The 16,971-nt window shown below is 36.8% G+C and overlaps 1 protein-coding gene across 2 annotated transcripts in view; it reads right to left on the reverse strand.

The window, feature by feature from the left end:
- Positions 1–16,971, reverse strand: part of ddx39ab (DEAD (Asp-Glu-Ala-Asp) box polypeptide 39Ab) — a 31,232-nt gene that overhangs the window by 3,603 nt on the left and 10,658 nt on the right. The window contains exons 3-9 of one of the 2 annotated variants that reach the window (XR_012398268.1): positions 16,389–16,516; positions 12,798–13,074; positions 10,931–11,049; positions 8,627–8,758; positions 7,796–7,905; positions 1,812–1,956; positions 596–1,276 (exon numbers count right to left, since the gene is read on the reverse strand). Coding sequence is in view for 1 of the 2 variants with exons in the window: in NM_212977.2 (NP_998142.1) it covers positions 1,129–1,276; positions 1,812–1,956; positions 7,796–7,905; positions 8,627–8,758; positions 10,931–11,049; positions 12,798–13,074; positions 16,389–16,516 (1,059 nt within the window). In the remaining variant the exon portion in view is untranslated. 2 annotated transcript variants of the gene reach the window in all.

A 16,971-nucleotide genomic window follows, 5' to 3' on the forward strand; every position in this document is an offset into this window, starting at 1 on the left:
ATTTTTAGGGTAATGGTGTCATTAAATATGATGCCAGACATTCAAACCTTAATTTTAATATCTCAATAATAGCTTTGAATGTAAATATGTTGTGACAGTATGGCGTTTTATATGAGAACCGTCAGAATGAGCAGTATGGTAATTCTAATAGTTACAGAATTCTAGTTCCACTGTTAATATATCCTACTCTCATGTCTGTGCTAACGCAGAATGAAGCGAGTGCACCGATGCTTATTCTGACCAATCACAGATGTTTTACTGAGCTCCTGAACACACAGCCATTCAGCTCATGCTGATCTGCTCTCTCATTGGCTGCAGCTCGTCACTACATCTGACCACACGTGGGGTTGAGTCGGCCGACTGCTCTGGAATATTTAGCATGCTGAATGTTGGATTTCCGTCTGCGAGGTGTCGGCGACGCGTCAGCGAGCCTCGTTGATGTGTTGTTCAGTAGTTCACACATAAAGAGCGGCGAGCGCCGAGCACCCGTAGATTTCTTCCCGATCACAGCCCGATCTGTCGGCGAGCTCGTTAACTTCCAAATCAGGCTCAAATCAGGCTTAAAATCCTCTAGTGTGAACTAGGCATTAATTGCGGTTTGGCACTTTCACTCAGGCATGTCCCCCATGACAAACGAGATCTTGGATGCAACTATGAACTGCTGGAAGAGTGTTGTTTTAACAGAAGTTCATAGCGCATGCTGAATGGAAGAAAAAATAAATAAATCTTTGCATTTCACGATGCCAGAGTCAGTGGTCTGCACTGACTTGGTAGGTGCAAATAGTGTCAAACAGCCGTGTGTTTGTGGACTATCCTGTCGAAAAACGCGACAAAAAGCCCTACATGACGGTAATAATTCGACTAAGGTGTTTACATGTCTGTAATGCACTTTAATAATGTGACTAAAATCGGCATACTCCACACGTCTTAATTAGATTTCTCTTTAGTTTTATTATGACCTTAATCTGAATAAATTAATCAAAAATCGGTTTACATGGTCAACTCGTAATCAGAGTATTGTCTTCATCTCATTAAAATCGAATTATTGGTGTCCATGTAAACTTAGTCATGGACATAATGGAAATGAACGATCTAATTTAATTTATCATTACAAGACTGCAGACTCACTGTAAGTGGAAATGTCGATCTCCTCTGGTAACTCGGCCACGTTGACCTCAAATCTGTCCTGCACGTCGTTCAGGATCTTGGCGTCTGTCTCGTCTGACACAAATGTGATGGCCAAACCCTTGGTGCCGAAACGACCCGCACGAGCCACCTGCGAACGGGACAAGAGTTTCAATGAATGTGGGAGCTATATGCAGAGCTCTGCATACATGTTATGGTCAAAAACAAAGGTCTATCATTTCATATTATGCTCTATAGGTCATTGCGCAACATCGCAAAATACACAGTTTACAGTAATATTTTCATAATTTATATGAGCACACCATTAGAGATGCAGACAGAAACATGAACAGCATTGAGTTGCAATCTTTAAAAGTACAAGGTTTACATTTGGCATTGATTAGTAATTATTTTTCTATTTAAATATATATTGGAGCTGTAATCAGCTGAAGTGTTTGATATTTTATTCATATTTCTTTTATATTTCTGCATTAATATATAGGATTGCATATGAATGAGAAGAGAATACATATTAAAATGAAATAAGTGCTTTACATGTGGTCTATCTATATCAATTAATTGATTTTTACAGGAATGGCACTATATTGTGACGTATATCATTATTAGGATATGAGATGACTGGTCAATTCAACCATTACGAATATATAAACCCAGCAGAAACGCACCCTGTGGAGATACGTGTCCGAGTCCTCCGGCATGTCGTAGTTGAAGACGATGTTGACTCTCTCGATGTCCATTCCTCGTCCGAACAGGTTTGTGGCCACCAGGATCCTCCTCTGAAAGTCTTTAAACTGCTGATAACGGGACAACCTGCAAGGCCAGATGCAGATTTCAGGTTAACCCTTGTGCGCCCTCTGGGGTGATTTTGAATCTTAATTTGAGCACAGCTTTTTTCGTTTCAGCAGACGGAAGTTTTTGCTGACAAATTGTTGACACATATTTTGGAAAAATGCTTTATATATATATATATATATATATATATATATATATATATATATATATATATATATATATATATATATATTTATTTATATATTTATTTATTTATTTATTTATTTATTTATATAAATAAATATATATATGGTGTCTGTTTTTGTCCCATTGACTTTCATTATAATTATATTTTTTAGATTGCAAAGCCATGACACTATATAATCATTTATTCTTGATTATTGCATATTGCTGCAGCTATTAACATGCTGATAATATGCTTATTATAAGCTTCTCTCTTGCTTTGTTGCAACCCGTAGTTTTATATATTATATAATGTGTTTGAAACAAACGTGGCTAACTCGCTGTGAACAGCTGTCTCATTTCAGAGCTCTTTCAGTTCTCGTAGTTGCCATGGTAGCACACAACACAATCAATGCTTCTACACTCAACTTTCAAGGTTTCACGACAGTAATGTACACGTACAGTTATCTAGATTTAAACTGAACTCAGATTAGCTGGATCAAATGATCTTCAACTTGCTGTTATGGAAGTAATTTAAGCGTGGACGTTTAGCTCGGCTCACTGAAGTCAGATTTTTGACTTTAATTCCCACTTTTCTAAACCACTTTCAGAAAACGCCCCAGATTTCCCAGGCTGGATTATGCAAATTAGCTACTTTGATCTAACAAGGAGATTAGAACTGAAAATAAAATCTAATCATTAAAACGACTTCATAACTAACATTTCAATCAGGGTTTTTGCAGGTTTGACCAAGTCAAATTCAAGACAATTATAAATGAAGTTTTAGACTTATACAGGGCTAGTTAAGTAGGTCTTTTTTTCTAATTGCCTGGTTGGGTCATAGGAAAAATTTACATGCCCATGAGCATTACATTTTTTTTTTAAATCCCAGAAGTCATTCTTAGCCACATATTAAATAAGGGGTCCATTCTTCCTACGTCGCTTAAATTATCCAATATGTTTTGGCAGATCCTGGATCTGTTCATCTTGATATCTTGATATCTGGCTAATTTGGTTCTTCAAACAAGTTCGCGAATCAGATTGAAATGTCAGGATGAATTGATCGGAGATCGCTGCCTGTGTTGTGAAGGACAGATCCATCAATTCCCGAAATCATGATCAGCAATGCAACTATTGGCTGACGGCACAGCAGCGTAATGACATCATCTAATTAATATTCAATTATCCATGTGAGCAAAATTACATAAAATTAGCAGCAAGCGGTTTGTTAAATATGATGCGCAAATTACCTTCCACATTTGTTGTGAGCTGCAGGCTTTACACTTTCATGTGTCAAGAGTATTCATCATGTATTTCAATGCCCATCAATGCACTTAGTTCTACATTTAGAAAAGACTTTCTTTATAATGGTAGCCTAGGCCTACTGAAGTTTTTGTTTTTTTAAATCGGCGAAAGGAATAACTATAAATTAATTTATATACACAATTTTTTAAAAAATTACCGTTTTCCCAAGTGTATATAACTACTGTGAGAAAAGATCAGCGTTTGGTACATACGTTCAGTATTATCTTTGCTTGAACTGACCCGATCTAATCCTTTTTATATAAATGAGCCTGCTCCCAACCAGCTTTGAGCTACAAGAACTGTTGCTATGACAACAACTCAGATGAGTTTTGATGAACTAGAAGATCCTGGATCATGTTAAATCATCAATATCTAAATCCAGCTAATTGAGTAATCCACCTACGAAAAACAGACCCCAGGTGTAAAACAAGCAAACTCTAGTTATATACAAACCATTTCAAAACTGTAATAATAATAATAATAATAATAATAATAATAATTAGTTTTAATAATAATAATAAATATAGCTGCAAGCAGCAATTAACGGGGGTCAAGCGGTTTAGCGGGGTAAGGTCATATAGCAGTTAGGACGCCTGTAAGTGGTTTATTCGACAACGAAATATACGATTAGAGCGTTAAAGTTTATAGATTGAGCTAACAAATGTTTGATTAAACACTCCAGAGAAGCAACTTCGATTTTTACATATTGATAAATTTTTAATGAACATTTCGAGTGACCGCTTTTATGTCAAAGTGACCAGTATAAGCAGCCCTATGATATAATGTGTAGATCGAGTCATGGCACCTTAGACAAAGACACGACATGTCAATTTTAAGTTAATCAGATAAATGGTTACTCAGATACAGTGATTTTACAATGTATAGCGCCATCATGTGGCCAATGTCTACGAGTTTTATGCTATGACCTTAGACTGACCTCTTGCATATGTGTAACAAGTTTGGTGAAGATATTTTAATTAATTCATGAGTTATGGCTATTTTAGCTCTTCTTAATAAAAATTACAAAAGAGCAGTGAATAAGCTATTAGTGATCTCCTACTGCCATCTAGTGGCCACAGTGTAATTTATTTATGTGATTACAGCCATTTAGGTGTGCATAAACATCCCTTCTATAATTGAGCATGTTCTAACTATATTCAATGAAAATTTTGTATTTTATTAAAATAATTAAAAATCTACAGAGTAAAAAGTGTGAAAAGCTTTAACTAAATTTGATCTTAAATAGATTAACTGTGTTCATGCCATGTCAGTTTGGGATTCAGAATGCATTACATAACATTACATTACATTCTTTGCTATAGAGCAGTAAAATAAACATCAAGTGGTCTGTTACTGCCATCTAGAAGCCACAGTTGTGATTTTCTTTACACATGTTTTAAAACAAGGTGTTTAATTATAGAACCAGGTTTACCTATTAGAATTATTATGAAGAGGTTAACTGGGACCAAATTAGATGTTTAATGCATAACAGTGTTTACATCAGGTCAAAATGTGATTCAGAATGATCCTAAATGCAATTTCCCTGACTTTAAACTCAAACAATGTAAAACAACAAAGGTATACAAATGTTTTGAACAATAAATAAGTGGTCTTGTTGTGACATCTAGTGGTTAGAAATGGTAGGTGACAGTTAAAAGTCTGTGCTATAGTGGCTAAAATGATAAAATATTGAAATTATGTGTTTTTGAGACCTTTAAACATCCAAGATGGACAAAAAAAATAACTTATAAATCATTTCAGTGATAAGTGTGTAAATGAAGCACATTTACTTCATATTTAAGCCATTTTAGCATGTTTTTAGAACCATTTCCACTATTATAGCGCCACCTATTGCCCAATCTCCACAAGATTTTGCATGTTTATTCACATTGATATGCCACATCTGCTCACCAATTTCTGTGATGTTTTTGGTATTCCTTATTGGTTTACAGGCATGTAGGTTCGTGTAGACACGCCCCTTTTGTTAATGAGCCTGTTACAGCTATCTAAAATGGAAAGTTCAACCTTTTTTTGATAATTATTGATCTACTCAGTCCAGAGGTTCATACAACACTGGTTTCATTGCGATTGAGTTAAAAACCAGGGACTAGTTCGCAAAAGTAGGTTGTGTTTATATTGATGGTTTTTTAATGAACAGTTTGAGTAACAGCAGTGGTTTTAGTGTCAAACTGTTCAGTATGAGCAGACCTATCATATGATATGTAGATTAAGCGTTTTTTGTGAAATAGTATGTAAATGAAGCAAATTTACTTTATTTTTAAGCGATTTAGCATTATTTAAAGACTATTTTTGCTATTATAGCGCCACCTATGGTTTGATCTTCACAAAATTTAGCAGGTTTCATCTCGTTGATATGCCACATGTGCTCACCAATTTCTGTGTTGTTTTGAGCTTTCCTTATTGGTTTACAGGCATGTAGGTTCGTGTGGACAAGCCTCTTTTGTAAATTAGCCTGTTACAGCTAGCCAAAGTGAAAAGTTCAACTTTTTTTTGATAATTATTGATCTACACAGTCCAGAGATTCTAACAACACTGGTTTCGTCGCGATTGAGTGAAAAACCAGGGACTAGTTCGCAAAAGTAGGTTTTTCCTATATTGATGAATATTTAACGAACGGTGTAAGTGACAGCAGTGGTTTGAGTGTCAAACTGTTCGGTATAAGCAGGTCTATCATATGATATGTATTTTGTGTGGTTGCGCAAAAGGTTGTGTGATACACAACCCATTACACACTAAAAATACGTAAAATCGCCCCCTAGTGGCCGATTTCTTTCAAAATTCTTACAGACCTCTAGGACCGTGAGTCGAACATGCCCAGCGAGTTTCGTTTTGATCACTCATCGTTAACCTTGTTAAATGGCTGCTCAATTTTAATTGGCCAATGGCGGCCATGTTTTTTTGAGATATGCCAATGTCCTTATAGTATGTTATGACAACTTGGTCAAAGACACTGCATGCCAAATTTCAAGCTGATCGGACTAATGGCTGTAAGGTTAGAGTAATTTTTATGTTTTTTTAGCTTTATAGCGCCACCATGTGGCCAAAGTCTGCGGGTTTTGCAGTGTCACCTCAAATTGAGCTTATGCATGTGTGTATCAAGTTTGGTGATGATATCTCATTTCGTTCAAAAGTTATAGCTCCAATTAGCATTTAGCTTCAATTAGCATCGAACATTGTTGTGTACTGTTTCGAGTGAGAATAAAAATGTCAACTTTTTTTTGATAATTATTGATATTCAGTTTCCAGAGAACATTTGAAAGCTGGTTTGGTTTAGATTGAGTGTAAAACCTAGGACTAGTTCGCAAAAGTAGGTTTCGGACAAATCGCGATGTAGCGGGAAAACGGTGCGTCGTAGAGCAAAAATTTCTGGTATACACTTTTGTTCAGGTTAACCCAGGGATTCAAAAAATGTAAAGTTTTTGAGTCTACGACAAACGGTGAACGTATAGCGGCCAAAAATGTCCAAAAAGTGTTTTTTTGGCGCCATAGCGCCACCTATGGTCTGATTTGGCTGATCTTTGGCCAGAACGTAGTGTACCGGGGTACTACCATCTGGCCAAGTTTCAGCTCTCTCGGACTTACGGTTTGGTCTGGGCAATAGTGACTTCGGCAGAATAATAATAATAATAATAATAATAATAATAATAATAATAATAATAAAAATCTTAACAAAAACAATAGGGTTTCAGCGCTTCGCGCTTGACCCCCTAATTATTTTCAAAGACAAGACTAGTCCTAAACTAAAATATAAGTCAGAGCTGCTTCAACAAATAAAATAGCACTGATTGATTTTTAAATATACCAGTGCCATTGTTTGTCTCAAGATGCACACAACTAATGTTCTTTTGTAAGCATGTTTATAAAAATTACTTAAATGTCCTAATTGAACCATGGCCTAATCCTAGCTAGTCTAAGCCATGTCTGTGAAACAGAGCCATAGATTTTTGATAGCTTTGAGATGGATTGCTGGTGATTGGAAGGGTGTCAACCGTTTTGAGTAGTTTTATATGGACATTAAGATTTACAACACAATATTTCTGTGAATTTAATACTTTAAGACCTACAATTTTGCTTTTGAAATGTAAGATGTTAAGACTAAGATCTGCCGACAAAAAAAAAAAAAAAAAAAACTGTAAAATGTGAATCTCTTTTAACAACTATAATATGCAGTGGATTTGAATAATAATATTAATAATGCAAGAATATTCCAAGCTGAAAGTATATATATATATATATATATATATATATATATATATATATATATATATATATATATATATATATATATATATATATATATATATATATATATATAAAAAGTAGTGTGTTGTACGGTTTGCAGTGTTAATCAGTATAAGTCTGCACGCACCGCTCCTCCTGGGCCATTCCTCTGTGGATGGCGATGGCTGGGAAATTCTGCTCCACCAGTAACTGTGAAAGCGCCACACAGCGCTGGACAGACTTCACGAAGATCACCACCTGCAGGAGGACAACACTATTACACTCCAGAAAAAAAAAAAAAATCATGCAACCCCTCTCCTGACAAAGACACAAAAGACTGAAACTACAGTTCATCACATGACCACTAGAGGCTGCAAAAGAGTCAATCGCCATGTACAAAGTGAATGATATTTTTATAGTCCATATTACAGCACAAATTATATTAATGCCTAAAATTATGCATAAAGGAGTGGTCACATGATTGAAATCAGGTATCTAACTTATTTATAACTTCTTCAAATTACACTACACTCCAGAACAGAGGACACTGATTAGCTGTAGGCTATAAAACAGCCAGAAACGCTGTCATGATGTTCCGTCTCTATTTAATAGCCCAGCATACTAACAGACTTTACTGAAAGTAATTACTTAAGCCACATTTATCATTATGATGGTTTATCTACAGGAGGAAAGTGCTTAATGCATTGATTGAAACACATTACTACAGTATAAAGCCAAGCTCATGCGCCCAGAATGCAAATGCAAAGCAATAGTGTTCCATTAGGAAAATACAGCCAGCCATCTCAGGCTCCACCCACATTCCTCTTTTTGCCTATTGTTGATTCAGAAGTGATGTCATTAGCTGGCTCCACCCACTTTGAGCATCATATGCGCTCTGTGGGTGACACCACAGACCCTACGACCTTAGTGTTACACAATTTGGCAGTTCGTTCATTGAATGACTGAGCATGAAAGTCACCTGGTTGAACTCCAGCACGTCGAGCAGGTCGAAGAGCTTGCGGTTCTTCTCGTTGTCCTTCAGCTTGCAGTAGTATTGCTGCAGACCGTGAAGAGTCAGCTTCGTCTCGTCATCCACAAACACCTCCATCGGCTGAAAATAAAGGGAAAGGTTTTGATGAATAATCTGAATTAGAGAGTCGTTAGCGGTACACTATGTGCACCAATGAATCAGTGAGTCACCAACCATACTGTGGACACCAATTGAATCAGCAAGCCGTTAACTAGACCGTGATCAGCAATTGAATCAGTGAATCACCACCATCATGTCTGTGCATGCGCCAATTTCTCCATATGTATGACATTAAGGCAGTAAAAACTACAATGCTTTGTTTGTTTTTGAATACTTAACACACGCTACCTGAAAAAAGTCTTGTGACCTACCAAAGTTAACAAAGAATAACTTGACTTCCAGTTGATCATTTGGTATCAGAAATGGCTTGTTTGAAAGGCAAAAGCCTCTAAATACAACTTTTGTTATCTTGGAGGACTGCATCTATACATCACTGCAATGACTCAAATCACTGCTTAATAAAGTCATCTGGAATGGGGAAGATAGCCTTTTTGCAGGACTCCCAGAGTTCAGCAAGATTCTTTGGATTCATCTTCAACGCCTCCATCTTAGCCCAGACATGCTCAATAATGTTCATATCTGGTGACTGGGCTGGCCAATCCTGGAGCATCAGGAGCTTTGATGTGGAGGCTGAATTATGAGCAGGAGCGCTATCCAGCTGAAGAATTTGCCCTTTCCTGTGGTTTGTAATGTAATGGGCAGCATAAATGTCTTGATTACTCAGGCTGTTGATGTTGCAGATCTCTCGCACGCCCCCCATACTGCATAGAACTCTAAACCATGATTTTTTTTCTTCACCAAACTTGACTGGTTTCTTTGAGAATCTTGGCTCCATGTGGGTTCCAGTAGGTCTTCTGCTGTATTGGTGATGATTGGGATGCAGCTCAACAGATGATTCATGGGAAAAAAATCCACCGTCTGCCACCTTTCCAAAGATCAACTAGAAGTTGTTTGTTGCTCTTACAACTGGGAACAAGACTTTTGTCAGGTAGTGTGTATATGAGTGTGTGTGTGTATACAGTTGAAGTCAGAATTATTAGCCCCCCCCCCTTTGAATGTTTTTCTTTAAATATTTCACAAGTGATGTTTAACAGATTCAGGAAATTTTCCACAGTATGTCTTTTAATACCTTTTCTTCTGGGGAAAGTCTTTTGTTTTCAGCTAGAATAAAAGCAGTTTTTTTAAACACCCTTTTAAGGTCAAAATTATAAGCCCCTTTAAGCTATTTTTTTTTCCGATAGTCTACAGAACAAACCATTGATATACAATAACTTGCCTAATTACCCTAACCTGCCTAGTTAACTTAGTTAAGCCTTTAAATGTCACTTTAAGCTGTATAGAAGTGTCTTGAAGAATATGTAGACAAATATTATTTACTGTCATCATGACAGATAAAATAAATTTGTTATTAGAGATGAATAATTAACTATTATGATTAGAAATGTGTTGGGAAAAAAAAAATCTGCTCTCCGTTAAACAGAAATTGGGGAAAATATAAACGGGGGCTAATAATTTAGAGGTGCTAATAAATCTGACTTCAACTGTGTCGAGAGAGAGAGAGAAGAGAGAGATAGAGAGATAGATAGATAGATAGATAGAGGTTTAAAAAAGGTTTAAAAAAGCATATATATATATATATATATATATATATATATATATATATATATATATATATATATATATATATATATATATATATATATATATATATATATATATATATATATATATATATATATATATATATATATCAAAAGAAGATGGACAAATGAGCACCTTTCTGTTATAAACTATAATAAAACAGCTTGTCAAACGCTGTGAACAGATTACATACAGGAATAGAAAAAAAAGAGCACTCTATAATTATCAGCTGTTAGTCAGCGCACTTTTGTCGTGTGCTGTGTAAATGAAGACGATCGGATACGAGTCTCATCTAAAAGATGCAAGCAGGTCAGCAAAAGAAAAAAAAAAAAACAAGTCACAAAAATCGGAATTGACCATAAGGATCTGCAGTGTAAATGCAGCCTAAAAAAAAAACATGTGCTTACAACCTGAAGGCACTCTTACTTGCGATATCACATCTATATTAAAAGTTCTACGAATGCGCTCTCATCTTGCACATCATTAAAAGACCGTTATAATAGTTTGAGAAATATTGCACGACATAAATGAACAGCAGAAAGCTTTACTCACGTCCTGCATGAACTTGCGGCAGACGGGCCGGATCTCCTTGCTGAGCGTGGCGCTGAACATCATGCACTGCTTCTCATGAGGAGTGAGCCTGAAGATGTCCTGAACATCACGCCTCATGTCTGACAGAGAAACAGTATTAAACTCAGCACTGCACACAAATCAGGCACCGGTTAAAAGTACAGACACCCTAATGAAATAATCACTAAACTATAAAAGCTTTCAATCTTCAGAGTATCAAAGAACTTGATTATTTTTTAAAAGGTACTCAAGTTTTACAAGTAGAAATTACTGTGTTCATTTTGCAAGAACGTTTGGTTTGAATAAACGCTAAAAATGTAAGGCAGCAAATGAATACAACCTATTTTTACAACCTAGTTTTAGATCCAATAAATGTTAATTGCAGTGGCAAAACCAAGTGTGACTGGATGAGTTGTTAACTGTAGACTATGAACATCTGAATTAGGGAGTAATTTACTGTACTTCGCATGAACAACTTAATCAGGGAGTCAGTTTCTGTAGATTCTTCATAAATTGAATCATTGAGTCATTGACTGTGGACTCTGAACATCATCTGAATTGTGAGTCATAAAAATATACTCTAATTGAACAACTGAATCAGTGAGTCATTAACTGTGGCCTCTGAACATCTGAATTGGTGAGTTATTTAAATATACTCTAAATGAACAATTGAATCAATGAGTCACTGACTGTCGACTCTGAACATCATCTGAATTGGTGAGTCATAAAAAAAGTACTGTAATTAAACATCTGAATCAGTGAGTCAGTATCTGCACACCCTTCATAAATTGAATCAATGATTCATTAACTGTGGACTTTGACCATCTGAATTGAAATCATTAAAATGTACTCTAAAAGAACAACTGAATCAGTGAGTCAGCATCTGTAGATTGTTCATAAATTGAATCAGTGAGCCATTAACTGTGGACTCTGAACATCATCTGAATTGGCGAGTCATAAAAATGTACTCTAATTGAACAACTGAATCAGTGAGTCAGTATCTGTACACCCTTCATAAATTGAATCAATGAACCATTAACTGGACTCCGAACATCTGAATCGGTGAGTCATTAAAATATACTCTAAATAAACAACTGAATCAGTGAGTCAGCATCTGTAGATTGTTCATAAATTGAATCAGTGAGCCATTAACTGTGGACTCTGAACATCATCTGAATTGGTACTCATTAAAACATACTTTAAATGAACAACTGAATCAGCATGTCAGTATTTGTAGACTCTTCATAAATTGAATCAATGAGTCAATTTTGGACTCTGAACATCATCGAAATTGGCGAGTCATTTAAATGTACTCTAAACGAACAACTGAATCAGTGAGTCAGTATCTGTAGACCCTCATAAATTGAATCAGTGAGTCACTAACTGTGGACTCTGAACATCATCTGAATTGGTGAGTCATTTAAATGTACTCTAAATGAACAACTGAATCAGTGAGTCAGTATCTGTAGACCCTCATAAATTGAATCAGTGAGTCACTAACTGTGGACTCTGAACATCATCTGAATTGGTGACTCATTAAAATGTACTTTAAATGAACAACTGAATCAGTGAGTCAGTATCAGTAGACTCTTCATATATTGAATCAATGAGTCATTAACTGTGGACTCCGAACAATCTAAAATGGTGAGTCATTAAAATGTCCTCTTAATGAACAACTGAATCAGTGAGTCACTAACTGTGGACACACTATGTACAATTAAATCAGAGTCTTTCATCGTAGACCACGAATATCATTTAATTGATAAGCAGTTGATTCAGTGAGTCATTAACAGTCGACTCCGTATGAACAATTGAATCAGTGAGTAAACCTAACACAATGTCCACTCACCCAGCTGCTCCAGCATCTTATCGCACTCGTCCAGGACGAAGTGTTTGACGTTCTTCAGGTTAAGGGTTTTGTTTCGCACCAGAGCGAGGATTCGCCCCGGCGTGCCGACCACGATGTGAGGGCAGCTCTTCTTCAGCACATCCTCGTCCTTCTTGATGGACATGCCGCCGAAAAACACGGCCACCTTCACCGTGGGCATGTACTTGGAGAAGCGCTCGTACTCTTTGCTGATCTGAAAGGCCAGCTCTCGCGTGTGACACATGACCAGCACCGACACCTGGGGCACACCAAATAAACACGGTCAAGATCTACAAGACTACACTCCGCACCACACACACTTGTTTGTTTATTGCCACATTAGCAACTTTCTATTTCATGGCATTAATACACAGGTGGGAATACAAGTATTGAAGTATTGAAATACAAGTATTATGTTTTTGTCCTGGGAATAATATTTGCAAAGGCGTGTTGACATGGAAATGAACCAGATTTTGGTCAAAACACAAACAATATAAAACTAAATCGGAAAAATGAGTGGTGTATTAACAATGAAATGACAGAACGAGAAACTCCTGAACTATATTTAATACTGTATATAAAAGGCTATTTTTGCTGACGTCAGCTTAAAGATGCCGCTCATATGGAGAATGAAGTCACACACATTGCTCAGGTGTGAGTTTTTATACAGACTTGCACAGAACCATCAAGATTTTGATTTTTGTGGGTCTTGCCTATCAAAGCTGAGCTTTATTTTGTATTCTCTATTGGAATCAGATCAGGTGATTGGCTGGGCCATTCTACAGCTTGATTTTCCTTCTCTGAAACCATCCGAGAGTCTCTTTGGCTGTCTACCCTGGAATCATCTTCATCCTCCTGCTAATGTAGATGTTGATGAAGCAGCTGATATTCTTTTACAATGGAGGAAGTGCATAGGCTTGCTGAAGAACTACTGAGAGATTTCAGCAGCTGTCTGGGCTTTCACTGCCAAACTACACCTCCCTTTCTTCATGTGTTTTCACTGTCATTTTATTACATAATTTTTCATTAAGAAACGGCATATGGATTTCTTTTGTGATCGACATCCAGGGAAAACTTTAAAGAGCCCATATTATGGGTTTTTGAAAATTCCCCTCCATGTAGTGTGTAACACAGCTCTAAGTGAAGTGAAGTATCCAGCTAAGGCTTAAATCTGTAAGAATACAGTGTTTAAAACGGTTGATTCATCTATAAAAGAGTCGACTCATAGTGCTTCAAACGAGTCGCCTTGATATCGATTCATTAGGTGTTTCGCCATGACGTACGAACGAAACCAAGTTATTCACGTGCACGCGCAAACCCGGGAGATTTCAAACCTGAAGCCCCGCCCTCTGACGCAGAAACCCAGACACACACGCACACCCACAAACACACGCACATAAACATGCCGGTCGATTGAAGTAACACTGCAGATGGACATTATATTGAGTCTCTACCCAAAGATGAAACCTCAGCATTATAACCAAGCAGTTGGAAACTTCTGGAAGCTACATGCTACAAAGAATACTTCATCTGAGTTTGTTAAAGGAAGGATCAGTAAAGAGTAACTGATGGACGTCAGGATGGGTTTCTTCCATTTCTCAAGTGTAAGTACATGCGGTTAAAGTTGTTGCCTCGTTTACTCTAGCTTGCAAATGTATTTAGTTGTGATTTGTTACTTGTAACCGCGTGTACTGTATCAGGTTAACTGGATATTTTATCTTATCGCGTGCAAAGTCACGTTAAAAACGCGACGCGTGCTGTTTGTTTATGGAGCTCCGTGCTAGAGTTCTGCTCCCGCGATTTATTCGGAAATTTATTCCCGCGCCGCAGAAATCTGGCGCGGGGACAGCCGCGGGAATAAATTTCCGAATAAATCGCGGGAGCGGTCGGTAACGGGTTTAATTTGGGACGGGAGCGGGCTGTCTAGCAATATCACAGATATTGCTATGCGAATTAGAAAGAGAGCGTCTGCGTGGTGCTTGTGTGTGTGTTAGTGCGCACGCGCGCGTATGAGAGAGAGAGAGAGAGAGAGAGAGCGAACGAACGAACGAACGAGCTTTGTGCTGTGTGTGTGTGTGTTTAAACCTAAACAGACAGCTTGGCTGTCTGGACTGTATACTGGGTGATTTTTGGTTGTGTTCTCCGCTCCGGGCCGGGGACCGGGCGCGGCGGGCAGAAAACGGAGCGGGTTTTCAGGCTAAAACCTGGCGGGTGCGGGCGGAAGCGGGAGCGTTGTCATCCGGAGGTGTGTGTGTGTGTTTTTGTGTGTGTGTGTGTGGTATGGCGAGTACACGACTGTCTCCTTCGTTCGGTTATCCGTGGCACTATCCACTCGCCATAGTGTGGCAGCTAAAATCCACGTTTAAATTGCTGATTAGCTATTGGCCATTTCCCTCTCTGACTGAAGGCAGTCGACCAATCGCGACAGACTGTCATCGGTCCAATCAGCGCAGATTAGCTCCACGCTAAGGAGGGGTTTGGGAACAAATGAATCACTGGACGATTCATACAGGAGTCGCTGGGATAATTAGCTAAAAATAAATGCAGATTATAAGACCATGAAAGTGTTTTTTGACCTTGCATGCATATTAGACTGTTGTTGGAGACCCTTACAACCAGGATATGACCCTATTTCATGTATAATATGGGCTCTTTAAGTCAACAGCACTTTTAGAAATCCGTTTACCCAGAAAAATGGTGGCGTTTTCAATGCCTTCAACCCCGCTGCACATCAAAATAGTACATAACTTTATATTTTTAGTAAGCTACGACACAAACAAACATATAAACAGAATTGAGATGCACAAAAAAAAGTACATTAAAATGTCTAATGATTTTTCTTTTCAATATAATTTTTATTTTCTTTCCTGGTGATGTTTTTAATGATAAAAATCTTGTTTTACGGTAATTTTACATACTACTAAAAGAAGTTTTATGATGAGCAGCTTGATGGTAAATAAGTATTAAAGACCACATTTAAAAGCTTTAATATTAAAAAAGCATACATCAAAATAAAGTAATGGTTCTCTAATGACAAATTACAATGCAACATTTCAAAATATTAATTTTTTTGTAGAAATCTGATATTAGCTACTTAAAACATTTCAGATTAGGATTTTATTTATATTCAATTTAACAATAAACATGCTCTATTAAGTCAATTAATTTTCACATAGCATGCATGCTAAACGATTAAGCACTTTTATTTTGTAGTTTTTATTTTCATATTTAGTGTGATATGAGATCACCACATTCCCATGCTGCATTAACTAAAAGGTCACTTCACATCATCATAATAATAATAAAAAAATAATAAAAATAATAATAATAATAAAACATTAATCATAAATTTTAAAATAATAAATTTCACAAAGGCATGTTGCATATTCACAAACAACTGATATTTACTAATGGCCACCATAGGCAGGTAAAGGAGGAAAAAAAAAAAAAAAAGCTTAATTTGACATTAACAACTTGATTCTCTTTAAACACCTCCTAAACCACAGTAGGACTTGCTGTAATTTAAATCTCAACTCGATCGGCCCTAATATCATCAAACAATGCTAAACCAACCTGTCCGTCCACTGGCTCGATTTGCTGCAGGGTAGCGAGCACGAACACAGCCGTCTTCCCCATACCAGACTTAGCCTGACAGAGGATATCCATGCCCAGGATGGCCTGCGGGATACACTCGTGCTGCACTAAAACACAAACACAAAGTTCACTTCAGACTTGTTCAGGTTTATTAGCATAGTGCTGCTCACAATAATTAGTTTCAATGCAGGTTTAAAAAAGGTGCACATTAAAGCATCACAATCAAAACCAGAAAAAGTTAATAGTTATAACTTTATTAGGTACTAATAACTTTAACAGCTTTAAACATAAACATAGTAAACCTAAATTTATATAGTATATAGGCGATGCACAGAGAAATATAAACATAACTGGCATCTTAATCTCTCACTGGAGGCATAGATGTCCATCATTTACCTAATCAAGTACTCTGACAATAATTCCTATAGTTAATCAGATAAAAATTGAGTTTTTCTTTTTTAAAGAGTGTTTCATCACACAACGTTCATCTATCTAGTTTTGATGTTGCAGTGTTGTAGTATTGCGTTTTTTTCCTCGTGCGCTACCTTTACTAATAACGTGA

The sequence above is a fragment of the Danio rerio genome, chromosome 3 (genome assembly GCF_049306965.1).
Source record: "Danio rerio strain Tuebingen ecotype United States chromosome 3, GRCz12tu, whole genome shotgun sequence".
Lineage (NCBI taxonomy): Eukaryota > Metazoa > Chordata > Actinopteri > Cypriniformes > Danionidae > Danio > Danio rerio.